Below are 19,427 nucleotides of genomic sequence, written 5' to 3'. Positions count from 1 at the left end.
GATCCATAGGAGGCAGTCACGCGTCCAGCACTGAATTGCTTAAGACGTGTAAATAAGCGCCATTTCCGAATACTAGAAAGAGGTAGTCCGATAGATAGAGTCAGAGAGTTTGCCAAGGTCTTAACACAGAGGAACCATAGTACCATACAGAAGTAAGTAATCATATTAGTCAGTCAGTCAGGGATTACTGGTTTCAGAGGTAGTTATGTGCCAAAAGTCAGAGGAATTCGACAGGGTACGAAAAGTCAGTCAGTTATAAATAAGAGGGAAAGAACGTCTATGGTTTATTAGTGGATTGTTCGCTCTGATATATTCGGGCATAGGTACAGATCATAGTGAGCGGTTTAGGGCATAGGATGGTTTAGGCACAGGTGGAGTCAGGTCAGGTGACTTTACAACACTTTTATGGAAAATACATGTATTTCTGTCATAAAAATACATGACATATCCCTTACTGTACCTTTTACACCAAATGCTTAAATCTACTATCCATGCTAAGAGCAGTATACTGGTGAGCGCGTAGATGTTGCAGGGTTTGTATAAGTCTATGTAACTTAGGCATTAACAGGATAAATTGTACATTAATGCTTGCCACTAACGTGAATTTCATCATTCATACCCGAAAGTCAACTTACCTAGTGCTGGTGTTCAATTAGTCTGGCTCTAAGAATGACAAGCTGATATGATAAGATGATGTCGCATTGGAGTAGTCGAGTTAGAATCATTGATACCTGACGATGGCGATGACGAAATAGTGATAGAATATTATTTAAAAAAGAAAATGGTACAGTATGCTGTAAAGTGAGAATTGAACGGAATGGAGTTGGGGAAGGGTGAAATGTTGAACGACACTCATGTCTCTCTCAATGTTAAGAAATGGACTGGACGGTATAAAGAGCCATTTAAAAGTCCGCTTATGTCAAAATTTTCGAGAGATTTTTTTTTTCCGGACCGAATGTGTGAAGGAAAACGTGATTCCTGCATGATCCTCGCACGTAAATGAATGTCAAGTTACCAAGTGTTCGAGATCTTGTAAAGCTCTATGGACTTTCTGCAAAACAGACCCTCAGTCAAAACTTCATTTTTGACAAGAATATAACAGGTAAGTCGGTCCGACCGTTTCAAGACGGAATGAAACTATGGTTTACGAACAATTGAGTTAACGTCTATAAATTAGACAAGATTGTGCGCTGTGCGGGAATCACAGCAGCTGATTCTCTCGTTGTCGAAGTCGGTCCCGGTTAGTAGCTTTCAGTAGTAGCCATACCAGAGTTTAACGCTTCCTATTGGCTGACAGTGCTCATTTCCGAACAGGACCAGGTTTGTTAACGCGGTCTGTACTCGATACGAACGTCCAACATGTGGTAGCGCTGGAGAAAGATTCTCGCTTTATTCCAACTTTGACGGTAAGGCAGTCATTCGAAAGAAGCGATACGGGGCAGGGATACGGGATGACTCATGACGACCCGTACGCTATAGCAACTCGCAGATGCAAATGATCACCGGCTTAAAATTCTTCAAGGAGATGCTATGAAAGTTCCTCACTCAGATATACTCCAGCTGGCGGGCATCCACCGTGTGGATCCATTGAAGAGAATACATATTGTTGGTAATCTGCCGTTCAATGTAGCAACACCGTTGCTTATACAATGGCTCCATCTACTTCAGCAAAGGAAAGGTCTGTTTGGTGCTGCGGAGGTATGGATGACACTGATGTTTCAAAAGGAAGTTGCGCAACGTATATGTGCACCGGTGAATACACCTGATCGAGGAAGACTATCTGTGATTACGCAGACACTTTGCAGTGCCAATATTCCATACTTAATCCCATCCAGTGCATTTTTACCGAAACCAAAGGTAAAAGAAGTTATTTTTTTGGTAGGATCAGCCCAGGCAGGCTGATATGTTGCGCTAAATTGTAAAATACTTATATTTGCATATCACGGAATAATCTAGGTCGATGCCGCCATCGTTCATCTACGACCATTACAATACCAAGAAATGCCTTTCGATTTGTTGGAGGATGTACTACGTTTTTTCTTCACGCGGAAGCGAAAATCGGCGTCACATATCTTGAACCTTCTTCAATCGCAGTTGAAATTGGAAACTGCACTTCCGTCAAGCATCGACAGCAATGCAAGGCCAGAAAATATCACAACGCAACAGTTTATACAATTGGCAATTTCGTTGCGAGAAATGGGTATCGATAGATTATCGTAGACACTTATAAATTCGACTCCCATCGGCTGCATGGGTGTCACAAACATTTTTGACGCCTTGCAATCTCCACTGCGTTGCACCGTGTCAAAAGCGCCACAGGTAAAGGCGGCGATTACCGCCATTTCTGCCTTACATCGCCGCCATCAAAATTGTAACATCTAGTATGCTATTGTATATATGTAGACATCGACGGTGATACACACTCAGACATGATACCAGTTCCCAATTTATATCTAGACCCATTTTATTCATAGATGTATGATGTTACACTTTCACAATGCAACATCACACTACATTAAAGTACTCAGTTTCCCGCAAAGTTTCTACTAGCTGTGTCACATATGCGATGAAATGGTTGAACTGCTACATTCGGTCAATTTAGTCTAGACATATAAGAAGTTTGCCGCTGTAGTATTCAAAATCCGAAGTCTGACGAACAAACTTCAGGATATGGACCTGTTGATGGCAATCGAACAAATGGGGTGAGGCTGGGTATGCACCCATGGAGTTTAATTTATTGGTATGATACCGTGCAATATGTCTGTAACTACAAAGCTGCATATGTGGTGGGATGTGGCATGATCGGAGAGCATAAGATCTATAATCTAGGGGAACGAGCTCTCTGTGGTGGAGTGACTTGATCTTCCATTACGTACATTCTAGGCTCACGATGTTTTCTTGAGCCTGTTTGATCTTCCAAAACGTAAAAATCGTCTCCCGATCGTACGGAATTGTGTGGTAAATGAGGGGAAGTATGACGCTGGGTTGAGGAATGATCTTGAGACTCAAGTCTCATTTTCGATTTGAGATGTGTCACCCTCCAACACAAGTAAGTAGTGGTTCCGGAAGGCGTGAGGACAATCAAGACGAAGATAAGGAAGTACATGTCGCCGTAAGAATTTGTGAGAAGGACAACCCAATAGATAATTGCTGATACATTCATGATCAAAGCGCAGTACAGACTAATATCGACTAGTTCTTTAAAATAGCCTTGCATTCCACTTTCTGATCCAAGTTTCCGTGCTCGGTAGAGATATGCCCATAGAGTGTAGATAAAGTGACCACTCTGCAAACACAAGATACGTTAGCCCATGCATACCCGTCATTTTCTAAGCATTCCATTCATTGCTTACAATGTAGACGTCTGTGGCGATAGTTAGGCACATATAGGCGATTACGAATTCACGACGGTCGGGATTAGAGCAAGCGCCCCACTGAATGGTTATGTGAGTATTTAGTCAGGCTAGTAATTTTTTTTTAGTGTTTACAAAAATTTTATCTCACCTGGTCAATTGAATACTCTTCGGTCAGATACATGTAGCAATAGAGTACTATATGACTACAAATGAGTGGCAAGGATATACCCCACACCCACTTTCGATTGACAATGGTTGCCAGTCGCTCGACACACACTAGTTGACATAAACCAATGCATAATGCTGTACCAAAAATGTTGAAAAACATCATTGTTGCGCATGAATGAGGATAGGCTACTTGATTGAAGATACCCAAGGAGAATAGGCCCATAGCCGCACATAGGGATTGAAAGAGATTGAGAATGAAAATGCGTTTTGGTGAGGCCCAGGCCATCCTTGCGTTCAAGAAAATGAAACAGCAAGCAAAGGCAAATCCACATGAGTTCAAGATAATAACTTGGTTATGCGATTTGAGATCATCGGTTGAGACAATGAGGGTATGGTTTTGATAATTCTGAGTTTCGTCAATCCAACTCATTGCGATTTTAAATTAGGTGTTCAGGATATGAAGTAGGTGTTGAATGGACTATTTGTCCTTAATGCCGATTGGGCGAACGTATATTGGAGATAGCGTTTATCAACAAAGAAAAAAGCAGTAGAGAGATAAAAGGAGTGCAGAGAAGTTCCAAGATTTTCTTATAATTGACAAAGCAACTTTGTGGTTGGTTGAGCCAGAAATGCTCGGGGTAAGATGCACGTTCTAGCTAAACTTCCGATAAAAAAAGAAGAGGAAGAGAGAGAAGGGAGATAGATGATTAAGGTGGTCCAATGATATCATTAGTAGAGAGATATGGATGTAACATTCGATTGCGAATAACAGAAATTGTCCATAACCGATAATTTTTTGGATGGCGCTTCATGGGGACAAAGGCGAGAAGCTGGCTGACTTGAAATTGTGTGCATGGTTACAAGAAGCCTTAAAGGGGGGTATGTCTATTTCAAGAAGTGCCGGGTATTTACTAGGAGATATCAAACCGTAAATGAAACTGAGAAAAAAATGGATGACCAACCCTTTTCTTTCTCACTTTGCTGTCCGGATAAACAAACGTTATGCTCTGGTTTCACTTTTGCTTCCCATCACTGCACTGCAAAGCAAGCAGTCCATCTCTTGAAAATAAAAGCTTCTCATATAGTAATTTATAACGTGGTGTTCTATAGATATGCACGAAGGACCATCTGTATGCGGGTTAGATGTTGTGAAAGAATTACGTTGGACACAACACCCTTTTGGAGGTGGCTAAACCATCTCGCCAAATGAAAATCCTTCGTTGATACGCAACCCAATACGATGGGTTCATACAAATTAATGGGACAGGTGTGACAGATGGTTCGGATGTGTACCTCGAGATCAAAGTTCGGTAAGTTCGCCGTGACAGGGCCATGCTCCATGATGAACAAGCAATGTGTAGATCGTCGCCTTTTTGTCTGGTGTGGAGTAGTTTTAACAAAATAAGGTACTAAAGACGTTCTATGCATGTGAGACTATTACCCAGATTAATAAAGAGGCCCACGAGGGACATACATGAAGTCCTTTTGCTCGATAATCACTTGGGGCCGCGATTTTGTATTAAAACCAAGATTTCGAATTCCAGGAATCTTCCTCTCCTGCCTAAAAAGGGAATAAAGCCGTTTGGCTGCAGACAAACAATCTGTATGGCACTCAGCTTGGATGGATTTGTGTTTCTCATTGAAATCTGTAATGAGGTACCGCTGTAGTGTTACCAGACTAAAAAAAAAAGGTTCTTATTACAGCGTAAAGTGCTTCAAAAGTCATGGAAAGTTAAGAAATGCCATAAGCCTGTCAGTTAGGAAGCCTAAACATTGGCGGGACTAATTTCACAAACACTTATATAATGCACTGCTTGTTCTGTTCAAAGAGGCTTAAAAGAAAAGCAAGAAAGTGTGTAAAAAACCCATTACTTTAAGCTGACCAGAAGATTCTCAGATTTTTATCTTCTTTTACTGCTTTCCAACTTTTCTCTTTCTGACTGCGAGTGAAATATAAAGTATAATGAAACCAAGTTGCTGGCAATAGTTGAAACATTCCGGGTCATGATGGGCGATGCTGGGAGGTAGCCATACCACACTCATTCAATCAAGACTTTCCGAAGAGTTTGAGAGATGACCAATATCTCCCACAATTGCCGCTCAATTTCGTTTCGACGACGGTATAAGTTGCGCAAGGCAACGAATGGGGTTGGATTGTGCGATGATAGGTCATTAGTGAATAGAGTCTTCCACCTCGTGCTGTTGGGTTGAGTTTCTTCAGAGTTGCACGAGAGCTAGTGTTACGGAAATGCAATATCATATTTATACCAGCATAAAGCATAGCGACGGAATTTGACATCCCTGTACTTGCTCGCCCTTCTTTTTTTCCCTTTGTCGCTTTCTTTCCGTCAACTCTTTTCCTGAGACTCGGTAACGTACACACACTCCTTACAACCCCAATTGAAACAATGCGCTTCATCTCCACCGTCCTCGCTTCGGCCGCACTCCTCCAGACAGCTTTCGCTGCATCTGCCACCGCTCAGTCTAATGGTCTCTGGTCTTTGTACTATGACCATTTGGAAAGCGCCAAGTACATTGACTTGACCCACACTATCACTCCTTACATTCCCGTCTGGGCTGGTTTTGGTAACTCCAACTTCTCTCGCGCCATCGACCCCAAGACCAACGAGATTTACACTTATGCCAAGGATGGTTTTGAAGCTACCGCTTATAACTTCAAGACTGACCAATTGGGTACTCAGTTCGATCCCCCTGCTCATTGGGATCCCTTTGGCCCTGCCATCGACGAAATCCCTGCCACTGTTGCTGTTCGTCCTTTGGTTGTCATTGACATCACTGCCAAGGTCAAGAAGGACTTTGGATACCAGATGGAAGTCGCTGATATCCACGCTTATGAAAAGAAATATGGCAAGATCCCCAAGGGCTCTGTTGTCTTCATTCGCTCCGACTGGTCCAAGAAATGGCCATCCTTGGAACTTCCCCTCTTGACCAAGTTCCCTGGTATTACACTTCCTGCCATCAAGTACCTCCACAACCAGAGAAGCATCTTGTTCCACGGTCACGAACCCTTGGATACTGATGACACTCCTACTTTGGAATCTGAGGACTGGGTTTTGCACCACGGTCATCCTCAGGCTGAAGGTGTTGCCAACTTGGACAAGGTTGCTCCCAAGGGATGTCTCGTTAACATTGGTTTCCCCAAGCTTGCTGGTGGTACTGGCGGGTAAGTGAAGACCTCGCCGATGTTTTATTGATTTTAGTCTTTCACCACGTACTCATTCTTTGTTTTCTTCAGTTATGCTCGTTACATCGCTATCTGCCCCTCCACCTGGAAGTATGGTATCTCTCCCAAGACCTTCCCTGAAGCTCCTCTTCGCAAGTACAAGAACGAATTGCTCTGGGATGATGAACTCAAGTACAGACTCCGCAAGGACGAGACCTACGCATAGATTTGTTAGATCTGGTAGCTACATTCCTTGAAAATACCCTGTTCTTAAAATCTATAGTACCGTATAATGAGCGGCATTTTGATTATACAAGCTATGGCTCTGATCATTATTTCAAACATTATTATAAAGTATTGCCGTAACTAATCAACCAAAACCAAGCTAGCCATATAAAAACCGTGGCGAAAGGAGTAAAGTCTAAGATTCTAGTTCTCAAGTGGGTAAATATATAAGTAATTGGTTTAGCTTAGCTCAGGGTGTGCAGGAGGCTGCACGTGAGCTTCTAATCCGATCGAAAGGAGTAGGTCGTTGCATTAGGAAATGAAAAGCTTGCATTAGGTACTCTATCAGGTGGAGGATGATCTCTCGTGCAAGCCTTCCAAACTTCACCATTCAACCTGATATTTACAATGAGCATATATAAGGAGATGCTTGCAGGGCCACGGTATGAGTATGCGTCCATCCTCACGCGGCGCCACCACCGTCGGTTCCGAAATACTGGTCTAAGGCGTGTGGAAGCTCGGACTCTTCTATGTCGAGATTAAGGCATTGTAAAGTGACCTACAGTGATTCCAGAACAAGCAGTGTGTTCAATTCATGTTGCAAATGAATGCGCAATTGACATTTTCGGAAATAATTTTTTTTGAAGGGATTGAGTTCAGATTACAGATGGAGCCAGGTGATTTTTGCTACTTCGGTTGCGCATTACTATTTTTTTTGAAAGATCTCCAAACTCAGATCTCTACATTCAAATTCAAGAAATTGCCTAAAAGAAGTACTAACCCACTTCTATCTATATGTAAACAGCTAACTGTAAACAACTACATTAAACAAAGATTAAGACCATAGTAGGTCCCAGCAAACCTAGGGCAGGGCAGGGCAATGGCCAGCAGAAAGCTGGAGAGCTCCTCAAATGTAATGGGGCTTGCGGTGCGTGCGCAGTAGCCGCGCAAGCTTGTCAAAATACAGACCATCCAAGTCGTATTCGAGACTATTTGACTCTATCACATACTTGGAGGTTGTCATTGTGCCATGCTGTCAGTGTCCAGCAAAATGATATAGCTCGAGTTGCCATATACTGCGATCGGTTGAGGTGTGTATATTCCCAGTTTCCAAGTTTATGACATCAGAAAGGTAGCCTTGCAATCCGATTCCCTGGCTATGGGAACAACGGTGGGAAATTATCATGAACTAACCTAACAGCCGTTGCAACAGTATTTCATGCCCGTGGCAAAAACTGCCAGTACCCAAAACGCCAATGGCCCGGTTAGTGCTCCATTGAGCCTAAGTTAGCCGCGTACTACCGACAAAATGGCGACACCTCCACAATTTTATACTCATCCTCACAATTACAAACATTACCCAGCAACTCAGTTACCCACCGCTATGTACGTGCGCTCGGCAGAGAGCATTTTCAAAAAGGATCATGTCAAATCTTTTATTACTGTTCAGAAGTGATATCAGAATGGGTAACGTGTGCATATTGAGAGAATTTGTGATAAAACGTACTTTGTTTGCTATATCTACTTTCTTCTCTTGACGCAGTAGTACTTGGGTAATACCAAAAAAATAAAGCCATTGATTGAAGGATTGTCATTATTTCTCAAGACCGTTTTTGACGGATCAGAAAATACAGTGCGATAATGTCGTTAAATTTGATCATTCAAATACAGGTTATACCGGGAATAGATCATCGTCGGTCTCTGTACGGCCTAGGTCGTGATGTGATATGAACTACTGTTGAATACTTGATGTGGTTTCGACCATTCTTGACACTGTTGTCAAGCTTCATCTGGACAATGCATTGCATCGTCTACCTTTTGCACGAAGGCTGAGGGAAAATGGTTTATCCAACATCTGTTTATTTGGACTTGAGAGACCGGTAGACACGCAGATCTGCATTTGAAAGTTACGTTGGAGTCGTCAGAACCTTCCATTTCACACATGAGTGCATTGGTAGCTAGCTAGCTGGAGTAGCGAGTCATTTATCATTAAATGCGAAGAATTCGAGTTTTAATACAATGGCTGTTTGTACAGCGTGTTCGTATGAATATATTATAATCATTATCAGTCTTTGTTTTGGTCAATGAGAGATGCCTACTAACCATTAAATAAGTTTCCTATTATTATGGCTTTCTTTAGTTCACTTGACCATAGAATATGGAAGTGTACATTTGAGATCGCTCTATTGTAAAGCCCAACTTTATTGATTTTATCTCTTTATGACTACTTTTGCTCTTGCATTCTACGCCTGCAAACCAGCATAGACTTTCTTTGCTAATGTCTCAGCAGATGTAACAGTGAACCAAATTAATTTGACACACCTATTGTCCTTATTGACACATAATCTTATCGATGAACTTTAGATTGTTGATATTGGAGAGCTCTGTCAACCTGATTAGCATGCGGAGAACTAACAAGGAAATAAGGCTTTTTGATGATCCAACCGCACCAACAAACGCCTCCACGTTACAGGCTTCAAGGGCATAGGCATGCAGATGCACATGGAAAGGTTGTCAATACTGGTTCATACCATGTATATTGGAATATCACAGTTTGGTCTAAATGATTTTGCAAATTTCCTTTCAGGTCAGTAAGCAGTAGTCTATATAATATGTATAAATATGGATTTAATCTTGATATCGTCAAGAAAGAAAATTTTGTACGAAGAGCTACCAAGGGGTCAAAAAACGTGGCTTTTCATCCCCTCGCTGCCCTGGTAGCAAAAGTGCAGATTGCGTATTACAGCATAGGCCAAATTTTTAACCAATGACGATCGTGTTGGTCGATCAAACCGCTTCCTTTTAGATCAGAAAAACTCACCAACGTCGATGGAGTTATAGATGGGGGTTGCTTTTGAACATCAAAGCAACCAAGGTTACTGGGTACCTGAGTATGACACCACCGTTTTTACTTCGTTAAGTGTACCAATTCGGATGTTACAAACAAAAGGCATTCTGGTTGCTTCCAAATGGTGCTACGAGACAGAAGGTAACTCAGAAGTGCAGATCACGCGCCATAATTCTGAGTATTAATAGTATCGGCTGGATGGCTGGCTGGCTAGATTCGTTCACGCCATTCTTTACTAACAAACTTATCATTCGATGAGTTTCACATTGGTTTTCAAAAAGGTATTGTTCCATATGTATTCAACTGGCTCTTGTTTAGAGTGAAGTTTCGGAAGCGAGATAGAGCCCGACTTGTGTCACTTTAGGATCGACTACTTTAGGATTTGACAGCGCTATTTTCAAATCAGACGTGGGCATGATAAATGTTCATTCGCACGTGCCTTGGGGATCCTCATAGGTTGAGGCATAGGCATGATGATTTTCTCAAAGGCTTAGGACAGCCAAAAACAGAGTAATGCATCACGTTCTTTTCGCTGAATGAGTTACAGTGCATCGTTATTGTGAATGTTCAGACAGACTAGTTTGCCCTCGTACTAGCTGATACAAGTAAATGTTATGTTTCAATGGCCATGCACAAGGTATTATTCAACCACTTGTTTTATCCTAATCAATCCTACATCAACAAAGTTAGTGTATTGTTGATCCAAGCCAGACAAGAATCTAAGGGAGCTAACCGACGGATTCGTGGCTGCATGAGTGCAGTTGTATTCCTGGTTTGGGCCCCAGTTGCACCCACAAAGAATGTCTGACCCAGCTCCACCAGAATGGGGGCGGATCGACGTTAGTAACGTTATAAACTAGAGAGAAGGGGTGAGGATTCCAGCGCCATGGTGGATGATGCTGAAGGTGAGCTCCATAGATTGCTTACAATGACTGTGAGCCGGCAACATTAACAACTCATAGCCTAGATGTTTTTAAAAAAACCAATAGAGTATTGTAAATGAATCAGCCTAGATAATTCTATCACTTGCTAAAATACATTAAAAAACGAACGCTCTTTTCTACTGATGTAAAAAGAACCAATCCTTGAAATAGCTTGCAAAAATGATGGTGCGATGAACAGACGCCAGACCTAATTTTAGTCTTGGGGGGCCATTCTGATGTCAAATAGAGAATTGACTGATGGTCGGTAACTGTATGCGTATTTTGAGCTCAGGTAGTTAAATAGAATGGGTTGCTCATGGAGAAGAAGAATTGCCTCCACAACCCCACTCTAAATGCATTCAAGCGATACCAACTTGAATAGTATTAGCAACCTTCCTTTCAACATCCATTGCTTTGTTGGTTCTGATGAGAGGATTACTCTTGGTAACTCTCTGTCGATTCTATTAAGAGCTGTTCCTGAATGGAGACCCTCCTCTGATGACAACGTCAACGCTGGCATGGAAGGCTCCTTGCCTGTCTTTGTATCTCTATGTGGACTACTGCTGTTTCGCTACACATCATCTCCCAGCTTCAAAATGAATGTCGCATACAGAACTTCCAGTGTACAAATGACCATCAAGACCATCGAGTTCAATGTTTCCATTACTCCAAGATCAACTTTCCTCAACTTGGTCAGCCATGTATTGAGCACCTTGTCAGCAGAATTGCCAGAGTCCTCTCTACCTAACATACAAGACGTATTATACATCAATATCAACGATCGCGACAACGAGTCTCCAGAAATAGTGGAAATGTCCAGAACCGGTGGACTTTACTTGCACTTTATTGACATTCAAGACTGCTTCATGACCATCTTTTCGTTCTCCAACCTCTTGTCCTCTGTGTATCCCAACGCTATCAATATCAAGTCCCACTGGCTTTGTATGCTGAACGGTCTCCGTACTGCTCCACTTGAGTTTGCCAGTTATGCTCTGTATGAAGTTCCTATCCTTGAATCCGAAGAAAACAAAACTCTGTTAAACGTTTGGAACAAGTGCCCTCACCCTGATGTCCATCAGAAGCTTGGAATGAACGCCGCACTTTTGCAAAATCTGTTTGAAAGGCAGGCATCAATGCATCCTGAAAACCTTGCCATTGTACAAGAAGATCCTGAGAATCCTGTAAGGTATACTTACTATACCGCTAATTTTTTGGCCGACGTTGTTGCAAGATACATCAACGCTTACCCTCAAGACAACAAAAAAACAAGACGAGCCTACACCTTTGATGATGAAGAAGTCTTCATTGCTCATCTTTTTCCCCGCTGTGCTGAATCCTACATTGCTATGTTGGGTATTCTTAAAAGCGGATCCGCCTATGTTCCTCTGGACCCTGCTTTTCCCATGGAAAGAATATGCTATATCCTGCAAGATTGCCAAGCCAAGTTTATCATAACTACTTCTGAGCTCGGACTCAAGATGAAGGACTTTCTAGAAGAGCAAAAAAGCCAAGGTCAAAGCATTAGAACTCAAGTTCTTATATGGGAAGAAATCTCAAGCACCAAGATCGTAGACCGAGAATGCGCCTTCATCGATGGAATGGTCACTCACAAAAGAAAGAACACAAGTGTTGAAAGACCTGCTTATGTGATCTACACCTCTGGTAAATTTTGCTTTGACCATTCAAACTGAAGATTCTAAATTATAAACAAAAGTGAAACCATCAATATTGAATTCGATTATTTTTCAGGTACTACCGGAAACCCCAAAGGTTGCATAATTGAACATCGCAGTGCTGTCAATCTTGTATTATCCGAGTCGATTATCTTTCCCTTGTCCGATAAGGATGTGGTATTTCAAAACTTTTCATTGGCTTTTGATGCATCCATTGAAACCATTTGGCTGGCCTTCTTCAACGGTGCTACTCTATACATCCCTACGGAAGATATGATGCACTCTGGCGCTCAATTAGCACAGTTCATCAACCAAGCAAATATCACTGTCCTTTCCTGTGTCCCAACCATGTTGAACATGATGAGCATTGGCATTTCAGAGAATGAATTAAGCGATGATTACCTACTGCCGACCGTCAAACTATTGATTGTCGGTGGTGAGTCTTGCCCAAAAGACGTCATTGAGAAATGGAGTCTGAACGGAAAAAGACGAATGGTCAATACCTACGGACCAACAGAGGCAACAGGTATTAATGATTAAATGCAACAAGATGAAATACATTCATCCAAATTTTTTTTTGCCTATTAACGAACATTGATTTAGTCATTGCCACCTTTGGCGACTGCAAACCTGAAGATGTGAACGTCACTATTGGTACGGTTGTTCCAAACTACGAGGTGTACATTCTGGATGCGTTCATGAACCCTGTACCAATTGGTGCCATCGGCGAGCTCTGCATTGGAGGAATTGGGTAAGCATAAGTTCAAGGGACTTCAACTTTATCCAGAAATTTATCATTAACTTTGATTTCTATTAGTGTTGCACGTGGATACTTGAACCGCCCCGATTTAAACCAGGAAAAGTTTGTTCCCAATCCTTTCTCAAACGGCTCTGCTCACTCTCAACGTCTCTACAAGTCTGGAGATCTTGCTCGCTTCATTCCTTCCCATACCGGAAAAGGCCCATCAGGCTTACCAGCCGGTAGCATAGAACATCTCGGTCGCATTGATATGCAGGTCAAGATCAGAGGCTTTCGAGTGGAAATATCGGAGATCGAATCCGTTATTGTCAGCTGCTGCGAAGAAGTTGAAAATGCAGTCGTTAATGTCTGGAAAAGCAAGAGTGACGACCCCACAGAAGAATCTGTCGAGCTATTGGTAGCCTATTTGGTACTCAAACATGACCTGATGTTTAACGAACCACTTCTCAAGGAGGTTCTCAAGGCTCGTCTTCCCTATTACATGGTTCCAAGCATCTTTCAAACCATTACTGAAATACCGACTTTGCCAAGTGGAAAGATCAACCGAAAGGCCCTTCCAGAACCCGTTATTCCAAAGTGTAAGAGAAAATAACCATTAGTATTTATGTAATGTTCACATGAATGCCAAGCCAATGCTGATACTTGTCATTGAACTAGTCAATATTCAGGTTCCCAGTTCAGACAGTGACTTGACCGTCGTAAGCAACTTGTTGACGCCAACCCAGCGAAAGGTGGCACAGCTATGGAGAACTGTACTGCATCTGACTGACCAAACCTTAGAGCCGGATTCCGACTTCTTCGAATTGGGTGGCCACTCCATGGTAGCTGCCAAGTTTGTTTCAAGCCTACGCGCTCTGGCTGAATACCGAGATGTGACCATGATTGATGTTTACAAGTACCGCAAATTGGAGGAGTTCTCAGGACGTCTTGAATTTTATTCCCAAAAGTCTTCCGGAAGCTCAGCCTCTATTAACTCTGAAATGGACACCGTTCTTGGATCACCGCCCATAAGAGTGATCCCCCCTGGTCCCGCCAACGTTAACTGGTTCGTCAAAAACATCTTCATGTTCATTTCCCTCTACCTGGTGTTTGTGTTTGCTTCCATGCAACTGATGGTGCCCTATCTCATGTATTCCTATGTGAATATTGAGAGCTTCACTTCCATTGAGGCTAGCGAAAACCTTACTATCACTATTTCAGACCTACTCTTACATCCTACTGACACTCCAAACTATGATACTCTACAAAACATTTATGGTGCAAGATTTGATTATAGTGCTTTTGCTCTTATGATATGCTCTCTTTTGATCACCTGGGCCATTTATCCAATTGTTTGTATCGCAGCTAAATGGATCATTATCGGTCGTTTCAAGCCTGGTGTCTATCCTCTTTACGGAGTTTACTACTGGAGATGGTGGATTGTCCACCGTATGACAACTATGCTGCCACTATCCTTCTTCAAAGGTTCTCCACTTCTTGTTTACATCTACCGAGCTATGGGAGCAAAAATCGGCAAGAATGTATACATGGGAACCGGCCATGTTTCGTGTCTTGATATGGTCAATATCGGTGATAACACAAGCATTGGTATTGATGTCCATTTACACGGCTATACTGTGAAAATGGGCAAAAAACAACCTAATGGACGATATCAAGGCTGGCTAGTTATTGGTCCCTTGGAAATTGGCTCCAACTGCTACATTGGGGCTCGCACTCATTTAGCCGTCGACTCTGTCGTTCAAGACGATGTTGGTATTGCTGAATTCTCTATGGTACCCGAAGAAACCGTTCTTGAAAGTGGCAATACATATGCTGGATCTCCCATTGAACGATGTGAGCGAGCGGCATTAAGCTGTGAATTTGCAGATATCGCTGAGAACTCCAAGGAACTTTACCCGGATGTTGTTGATCCTAGGAGACTACCTCACTGGCTTGCCATCTGTATTCAAGCTTTCTTCGTCCTTGGCATGATGCTGGTGTTTATGGCTGCTCTCATCCCCGGCAGCGTCAGTATGGTCATCCTTATCAACCACCCTTCCTTTGCATATCCTCTCACTTCAGAAATTGCAGGAGATGGCGACGAGCGGACCACTTCGGTTTACTGGTTAGTTGTCATGTCGGTCTTGCTTGTAATCTCCTTCATTTTTGTCCTATGTCTGGAAATTGCCGCTATCAAATGGCTGCTACTTGGTAGATCGAAAGCCACTAGAAAAATTTTCCATGTCGACAGCTGGCTTTACTGTCGCAAGTGGTTTGTAGATTGCCTTATGCAACTCAGCTTGGCTATGCTGCATTCTATGTATGCTACTCTATTCCTTCCTATCTGGTAAGTACCATGAACATTTTTAAAAGTTTACATGTCTTTCTTCTTGAACATTTACTAATATGGACTACTCGATATGTGCCTCTCTTCAGGTTCAGAATGCTTGGCTCCAAGATAGGAAAACTTGCCGAAGTCTCCACTGTTTTCCATTGCTCACCAGATCGCTTGGTCATGAAAGATGGTAGCTTCATTGCTGATGCTGCCTACCTTGGTCCTCCTCGAATTTGCAATGGCTGGGTTCAAATATCCGATACTATCATTGGCGAAAAATCCTTCATTGGAAACTCTGCCTTTGTCCCCACCGGTGTGGAAATCAAGAATAACTGTCTGTTAGGCGTCAGTTCCAGACCACCTCTTCAAGAAAGCCCAAGGCCAAAGTGTGATCGTCCTGACACCCCAAAAAGCGAAGTTTCTACGTTGGTTGCCCTGGAAGTTCAGGAAGCCTTGGATTGTACATATGACCCAGGGTTTACAAACGGTATCTCACAAGAAGTGGCAGAAGGCACCTCTTGGCTTGGGTCCCCAGGATTATTTCTTCCCAATAGAGCAACTTCTGCCAAGGCGGTTTCCAGTTCTCGTACATTCAATCCTCCGTGGTATCTCTACATTGCCCGTCTATCGGTTGAAATCTGGAGAGTGGGTCTTCCAACACTTATCTTTGGTATCGCTTCTCTGGTGTTGTTCTTCGCAACTACCTACATTAGCGCATTTGACTGGGTCAACGAGCTGGTTTTTTGGCTGGTCTTCCCATTCGCTTACATTTTTTCTGCGGTCTTCTGCTGTCTTCTGGTTGCACTTTGTAAATATGTCATCATGTGGAAATACGTTCCAAGAGAAGCGCCACTCTGGAGCTTTTACGTTTGGAGAACCGAACTCATCGGGGCTCTTGAAGAAGCCCTTAGCAATGTGGTTCTTTGCAATCATATTCGCGGTACGCCATTCGTGTGCTGGTGGTTCAGACTCCTAGGTGCCAAGATTGGTAAAAACGTCTGGCTGGAAACCACCATGGTGACTGAAGCTGACTTGCTGACCATCGGAGACGACTGTGCTATTCGAGCCGACTGTACCTTGCAAACCCATCTCTTTGAGGACCGCATCATGAAGATGTCTTACTTGAAGATCGGCAATGGCTGCGAGATTGGAGCATGGTCTATTGCTTTGTACGATGGTGTCTTGGAAGATGGCTCTCACCTCGGAGACTTCTCTTTGCTGATGAAGGGCGAGCGATTCATCGAGAACTCCGATATGGTGGGTATTCCTGCACAGCCTGTTTCTCGGCCAAAGCTGGATTAATACTTGTTTTCATTCGAATGTATTTCAGTATCAAACTCTGTTTGTACCAACATGTTCATTCCTTTCCCTTTCCATTATCATCAACTCTTTAGTTCGCTTTTTCCATTCTCAATAATCTCAATTTACATGTCAAAATTGTGTTCTCCTGCTGTACGTTAAAACTATCGTTTCCAAAAAGACGAAAAAAAAATCTTATTAAAAGGCATCTTGTCATTCGTATTTTCTATGGATTGGGAGGAGAAAAGTCATTTTGGAAAATCCCTTTAGGTACGCCAACTGCACCTGGCTGTCTGTACTCAAAAGAAACCCCAGTGACTATGAGGTGTGAATACTGCACTCAAGGTGGTGCATTTATGTGTCTTACAACATCATAATAGGCGGCATACCTTACCATATCCTTTAGTTTTATTCTCATACCACAGTGAAAGTGCTTGGTACTTAATCCTGGAGTTAATTTTTTTTTATTTTTAAATTGAAATGTACCTATGGTTCAATAAGCGCATGTACAGCACCCATCTCATCATCTACAAAGTGGCTTATGAGAGGAAGATCTTGGGAAGCTCAGGACCCCAAACTGCAAGAGATTCATCTCCAGCTGCTACATAGTTTATAGGAGTCTTGTTGTTAACAACATCGCCATCAGCATAGTGCTCAACCATGTTGCCAGTCGTGTCCCACCAGTAATCAAAGATTTGAGATCCAAGAATATGTCTACCAATACCCCAGACAGACTTGTAACCCTTCTTGGCCAACCACTGGTGACCCAATTGTTGTGCATCGTAATCTTGTACTTCGAAGGAGCAGTGATGAACGTGATTGGATGCACCATGAGAGAGGAAGAAGGTGTGATGGTCAACGTAATCTTCACCTCTATCAATACGAGCAAAGACGGATGCTCTGATCTTCTGACCACCATGTTCGACATAGAGGTAATCAGTTGGAACGATATTGAAGTTGGTCACGTAAAACTTGAGTTGTGATGGGAAGTCTGTAACGGACATGCCAAAGTGACCTAATTTGTGTACAGCAGCTGGACCGGGCTGAAACCGTTGGAAGGCTCTCTTTCTTGATTTTTCAGCTACAAAGTTGACAACTGGCTGGGTTGGAGGCTCTGGGACTTCTGCAGGAGTTTGGCCATACATCAAGTTGACAGGAAAACCGAGAGGATCATATACAGTAACGAGATGGCCACCTCCGGGAGCTTCAACGAGTTCTTGAATTTCAGTAGCACCAGAGAGCTTAGCAGCCTTTTCTAGGTCGGCAAAGGACTCAACCTCAAAAGTTCCTCCAAGAAACTGTCGTTCACCTTTCTCGGCATAGTAGACGTATTGATCACTACTATATCCTCGGAACCATACTTTGTCTTCAGACTTCTTGGTAACAATCATCCCAAAGTCCTCCATGAAGCTGGTTATTTCCTCCAGGTCAGGGTGTCTGTAACGCATATGGGCAACCTTGACAAGACGAATCTGTGCTTGCTGATCAATGGAAAATTCTTTTCGGAAGTCATCGAGCGTCTCGCTTGTTCCTTCAGCTTCCACGGTGTCTGGCACGATAGAATATGTATTTGGTTTCATGTTGGAATAAGAGCTTTTTCGTTTCAGGATACAGATATTTTACAGCGCTGATATATTCTAAGTTTTCAATCAGGTGACTGCGGGGAGACGCCAGAGTACAAGTAATAATTCATCCTTGCCTTCTCCCGGAAATACCAACCCAATGCATTTGATAGGCCGGTCTAATGATTGCTATTTTCACAAGCAACGAACGCCGCTCAAAACTTTTTCGCACATCGAACGGCGTCATATATCCGCTGATATTGACTCACTTGAATTGTAGAGGACATAGGCTGTGTAACTTCTTATGGGAAAGGACGATGGAGTATTCCCCATTGGGGATGTGGGAGAGCAAAGTTTCTTGTTGTGAATTGGGCAAGGCGGCACTGAAAAGCTGATTTCAAGGCATCTGGCAGATATTTTCCAACGTATAAGCAATGAAGCACTTCTTATTTCAATTGAGAATGATAGTATGCTACTTTCATCGCATCAAATACGATGAATGGTCAATCGTTTCAAGAAGTGTGGGGCATTGTGAGAGGAACCTTAACGCTGCCTAGGCTTGCCGGCTAATATTTCAGAGCAGAATCAAACTCCGGGATGCCACTTTGTCTTGACTTTCGCAATCACTTGCTTCCCTGGCCAATCATTCAAACTTCTCATACACATCCAACGTGCTCCAATCCAATTAATAACAAGTTATCAATACAGATTGAACATCAGCACATTTTCTTTGGCCGGTTTAACTTTTATTTCGGCCAAAGTTCACCCTATCCCGTATGTCAATGATGCCAATGTTAACATACACTATGTAGTTTGTGAATGTGCCAGAAGTTACAGCACACATTAAGCACAGTAATTGTATCTGAATTTAAAATAAATTACATAGCAGAAATTGAGTTAAATAGATGGATAAGAGTCTCTTCATTTTCGATGTAAACTGCTTGAAAAGATGTTTGGCATAGATCATAAGCAGATATTTGCCTACTTTGGCACACTAGTGTAGCACTGTGAATTGGCCTTGCCGGAAGCTCATCATGTGCTCATCATCTAATACTATAGATAATGTAACCACGGTGGTTGAGGTCAGTGGAATCTCAGCGGGAATTTGCCAAGCC

The 19,427-nt window shown here is 42.6% G+C and overlaps 6 protein-coding genes across 6 annotated transcripts; 3 read left to right on the top strand and 3 right to left on the bottom strand.

Annotated features, from left to right (window-relative positions):
• Positions 1–219, bottom strand: K450DRAFT_242387 (uncharacterized protein; the record flags this gene model as incomplete). The annotated part of the gene is made up of 1 exon (XM_051589242.1): positions 1–219. A coding segment is annotated over exon 1 (164 nt), but the record flags the coding sequence as incomplete, so codon positions are not given.
• Positions 220–884: 665 nt separating this feature from the next.
• On the top strand, positions 885–2,539 carry K450DRAFT_242382 (uncharacterized protein). Its single transcript, XM_051589241.1, has 5 exons — positions 885–1,102; positions 1,178–1,240; positions 1,315–1,406; positions 1,480–1,857; positions 1,957–2,539. Exons 1-5 carry the CDS (start codon positions 1,000–1,002, stop codon positions 2,218–2,220), a joined length of 900 nt encoding a protein of 299 aa, XP_051444502.1. The 5' UTR covers positions 885–999; the 3' UTR covers positions 2,221–2,539.
• Positions 2,540–2,621: 82 nt separating this feature from the next.
• K450DRAFT_242377 (uncharacterized protein) lies at positions 2,622–4,335 on the bottom strand. The gene is made up of 3 exons (XM_051589240.1): positions 3,505–4,335; positions 3,354–3,434; positions 2,622–3,286 (listed from the first exon to the last, which is right to left on the bottom strand). Exons 1-3 carry the CDS (start codon positions 3,952–3,954, stop codon positions 2,819–2,821), a joined length of 999 nt encoding a protein of 332 aa, XP_051444501.1. The 5' UTR covers positions 3,955–4,335; the 3' UTR covers positions 2,622–2,818.
• A 1,415-nt stretch (positions 4,336–5,750) lies between these two features.
• Positions 5,751–7,074, top strand: K450DRAFT_242372 (uncharacterized protein). The gene is made up of 2 exons (XM_051589239.1): positions 5,751–6,708; positions 6,781–7,074. The coding sequence occupies exons 1-2, from the start codon at positions 5,933–5,935 to the stop codon at positions 6,932–6,934; spliced, it is 930 nt and encodes a 309-aa protein (XP_051444500.1). The 5' UTR covers positions 5,751–5,932; the 3' UTR covers positions 6,935–7,074.
• A 3,983-nt stretch (positions 7,075–11,057) lies between these two features.
• K450DRAFT_288181 (uncharacterized protein) lies at positions 11,058–16,753 on the top strand (the record flags this gene model as incomplete). Its single annotated transcript, XM_051593540.1, has 6 exons — positions 11,058–12,366; positions 12,454–12,903; positions 12,981–13,128; positions 13,195–13,715; positions 13,795–15,463; positions 15,553–16,753. 6 exons carry the CDS (start codon positions 11,058–11,060, stop codon positions 16,751–16,753), a joined length of 5,298 nt encoding a protein of 1,765 aa, XP_051444499.1.
• A 536-nt stretch (positions 16,754–17,289) lies between these two features.
• Positions 17,290–18,330, bottom strand: K450DRAFT_288180 (uncharacterized protein; the record flags this gene model as incomplete). The annotated part of the gene is made up of 1 exon (XM_051593539.1): positions 17,290–18,330. One exon carries the CDS (start codon positions 18,328–18,330, stop codon positions 17,290–17,292), a length of 1,041 nt encoding a protein of 346 aa, XP_051444498.1.
• Positions 18,331–19,427: the final 1,097 nt, after the last annotated feature.

The sequence above is a fragment of the Umbelopsis ramanniana genome (assembly GCF_025399195.1).
Source record: "Umbelopsis ramanniana AG unplaced genomic scaffold K450scaffold_29, whole genome shotgun sequence".
Lineage (NCBI taxonomy): Eukaryota > Fungi > Mucoromycota > Umbelopsidomycetes > Umbelopsidales > Umbelopsidaceae > Umbelopsis > Umbelopsis ramanniana.
Note: the sequence above shows the minus strand (reverse complement) of the source record. Positions and strands in the feature narration are given on the sequence as shown.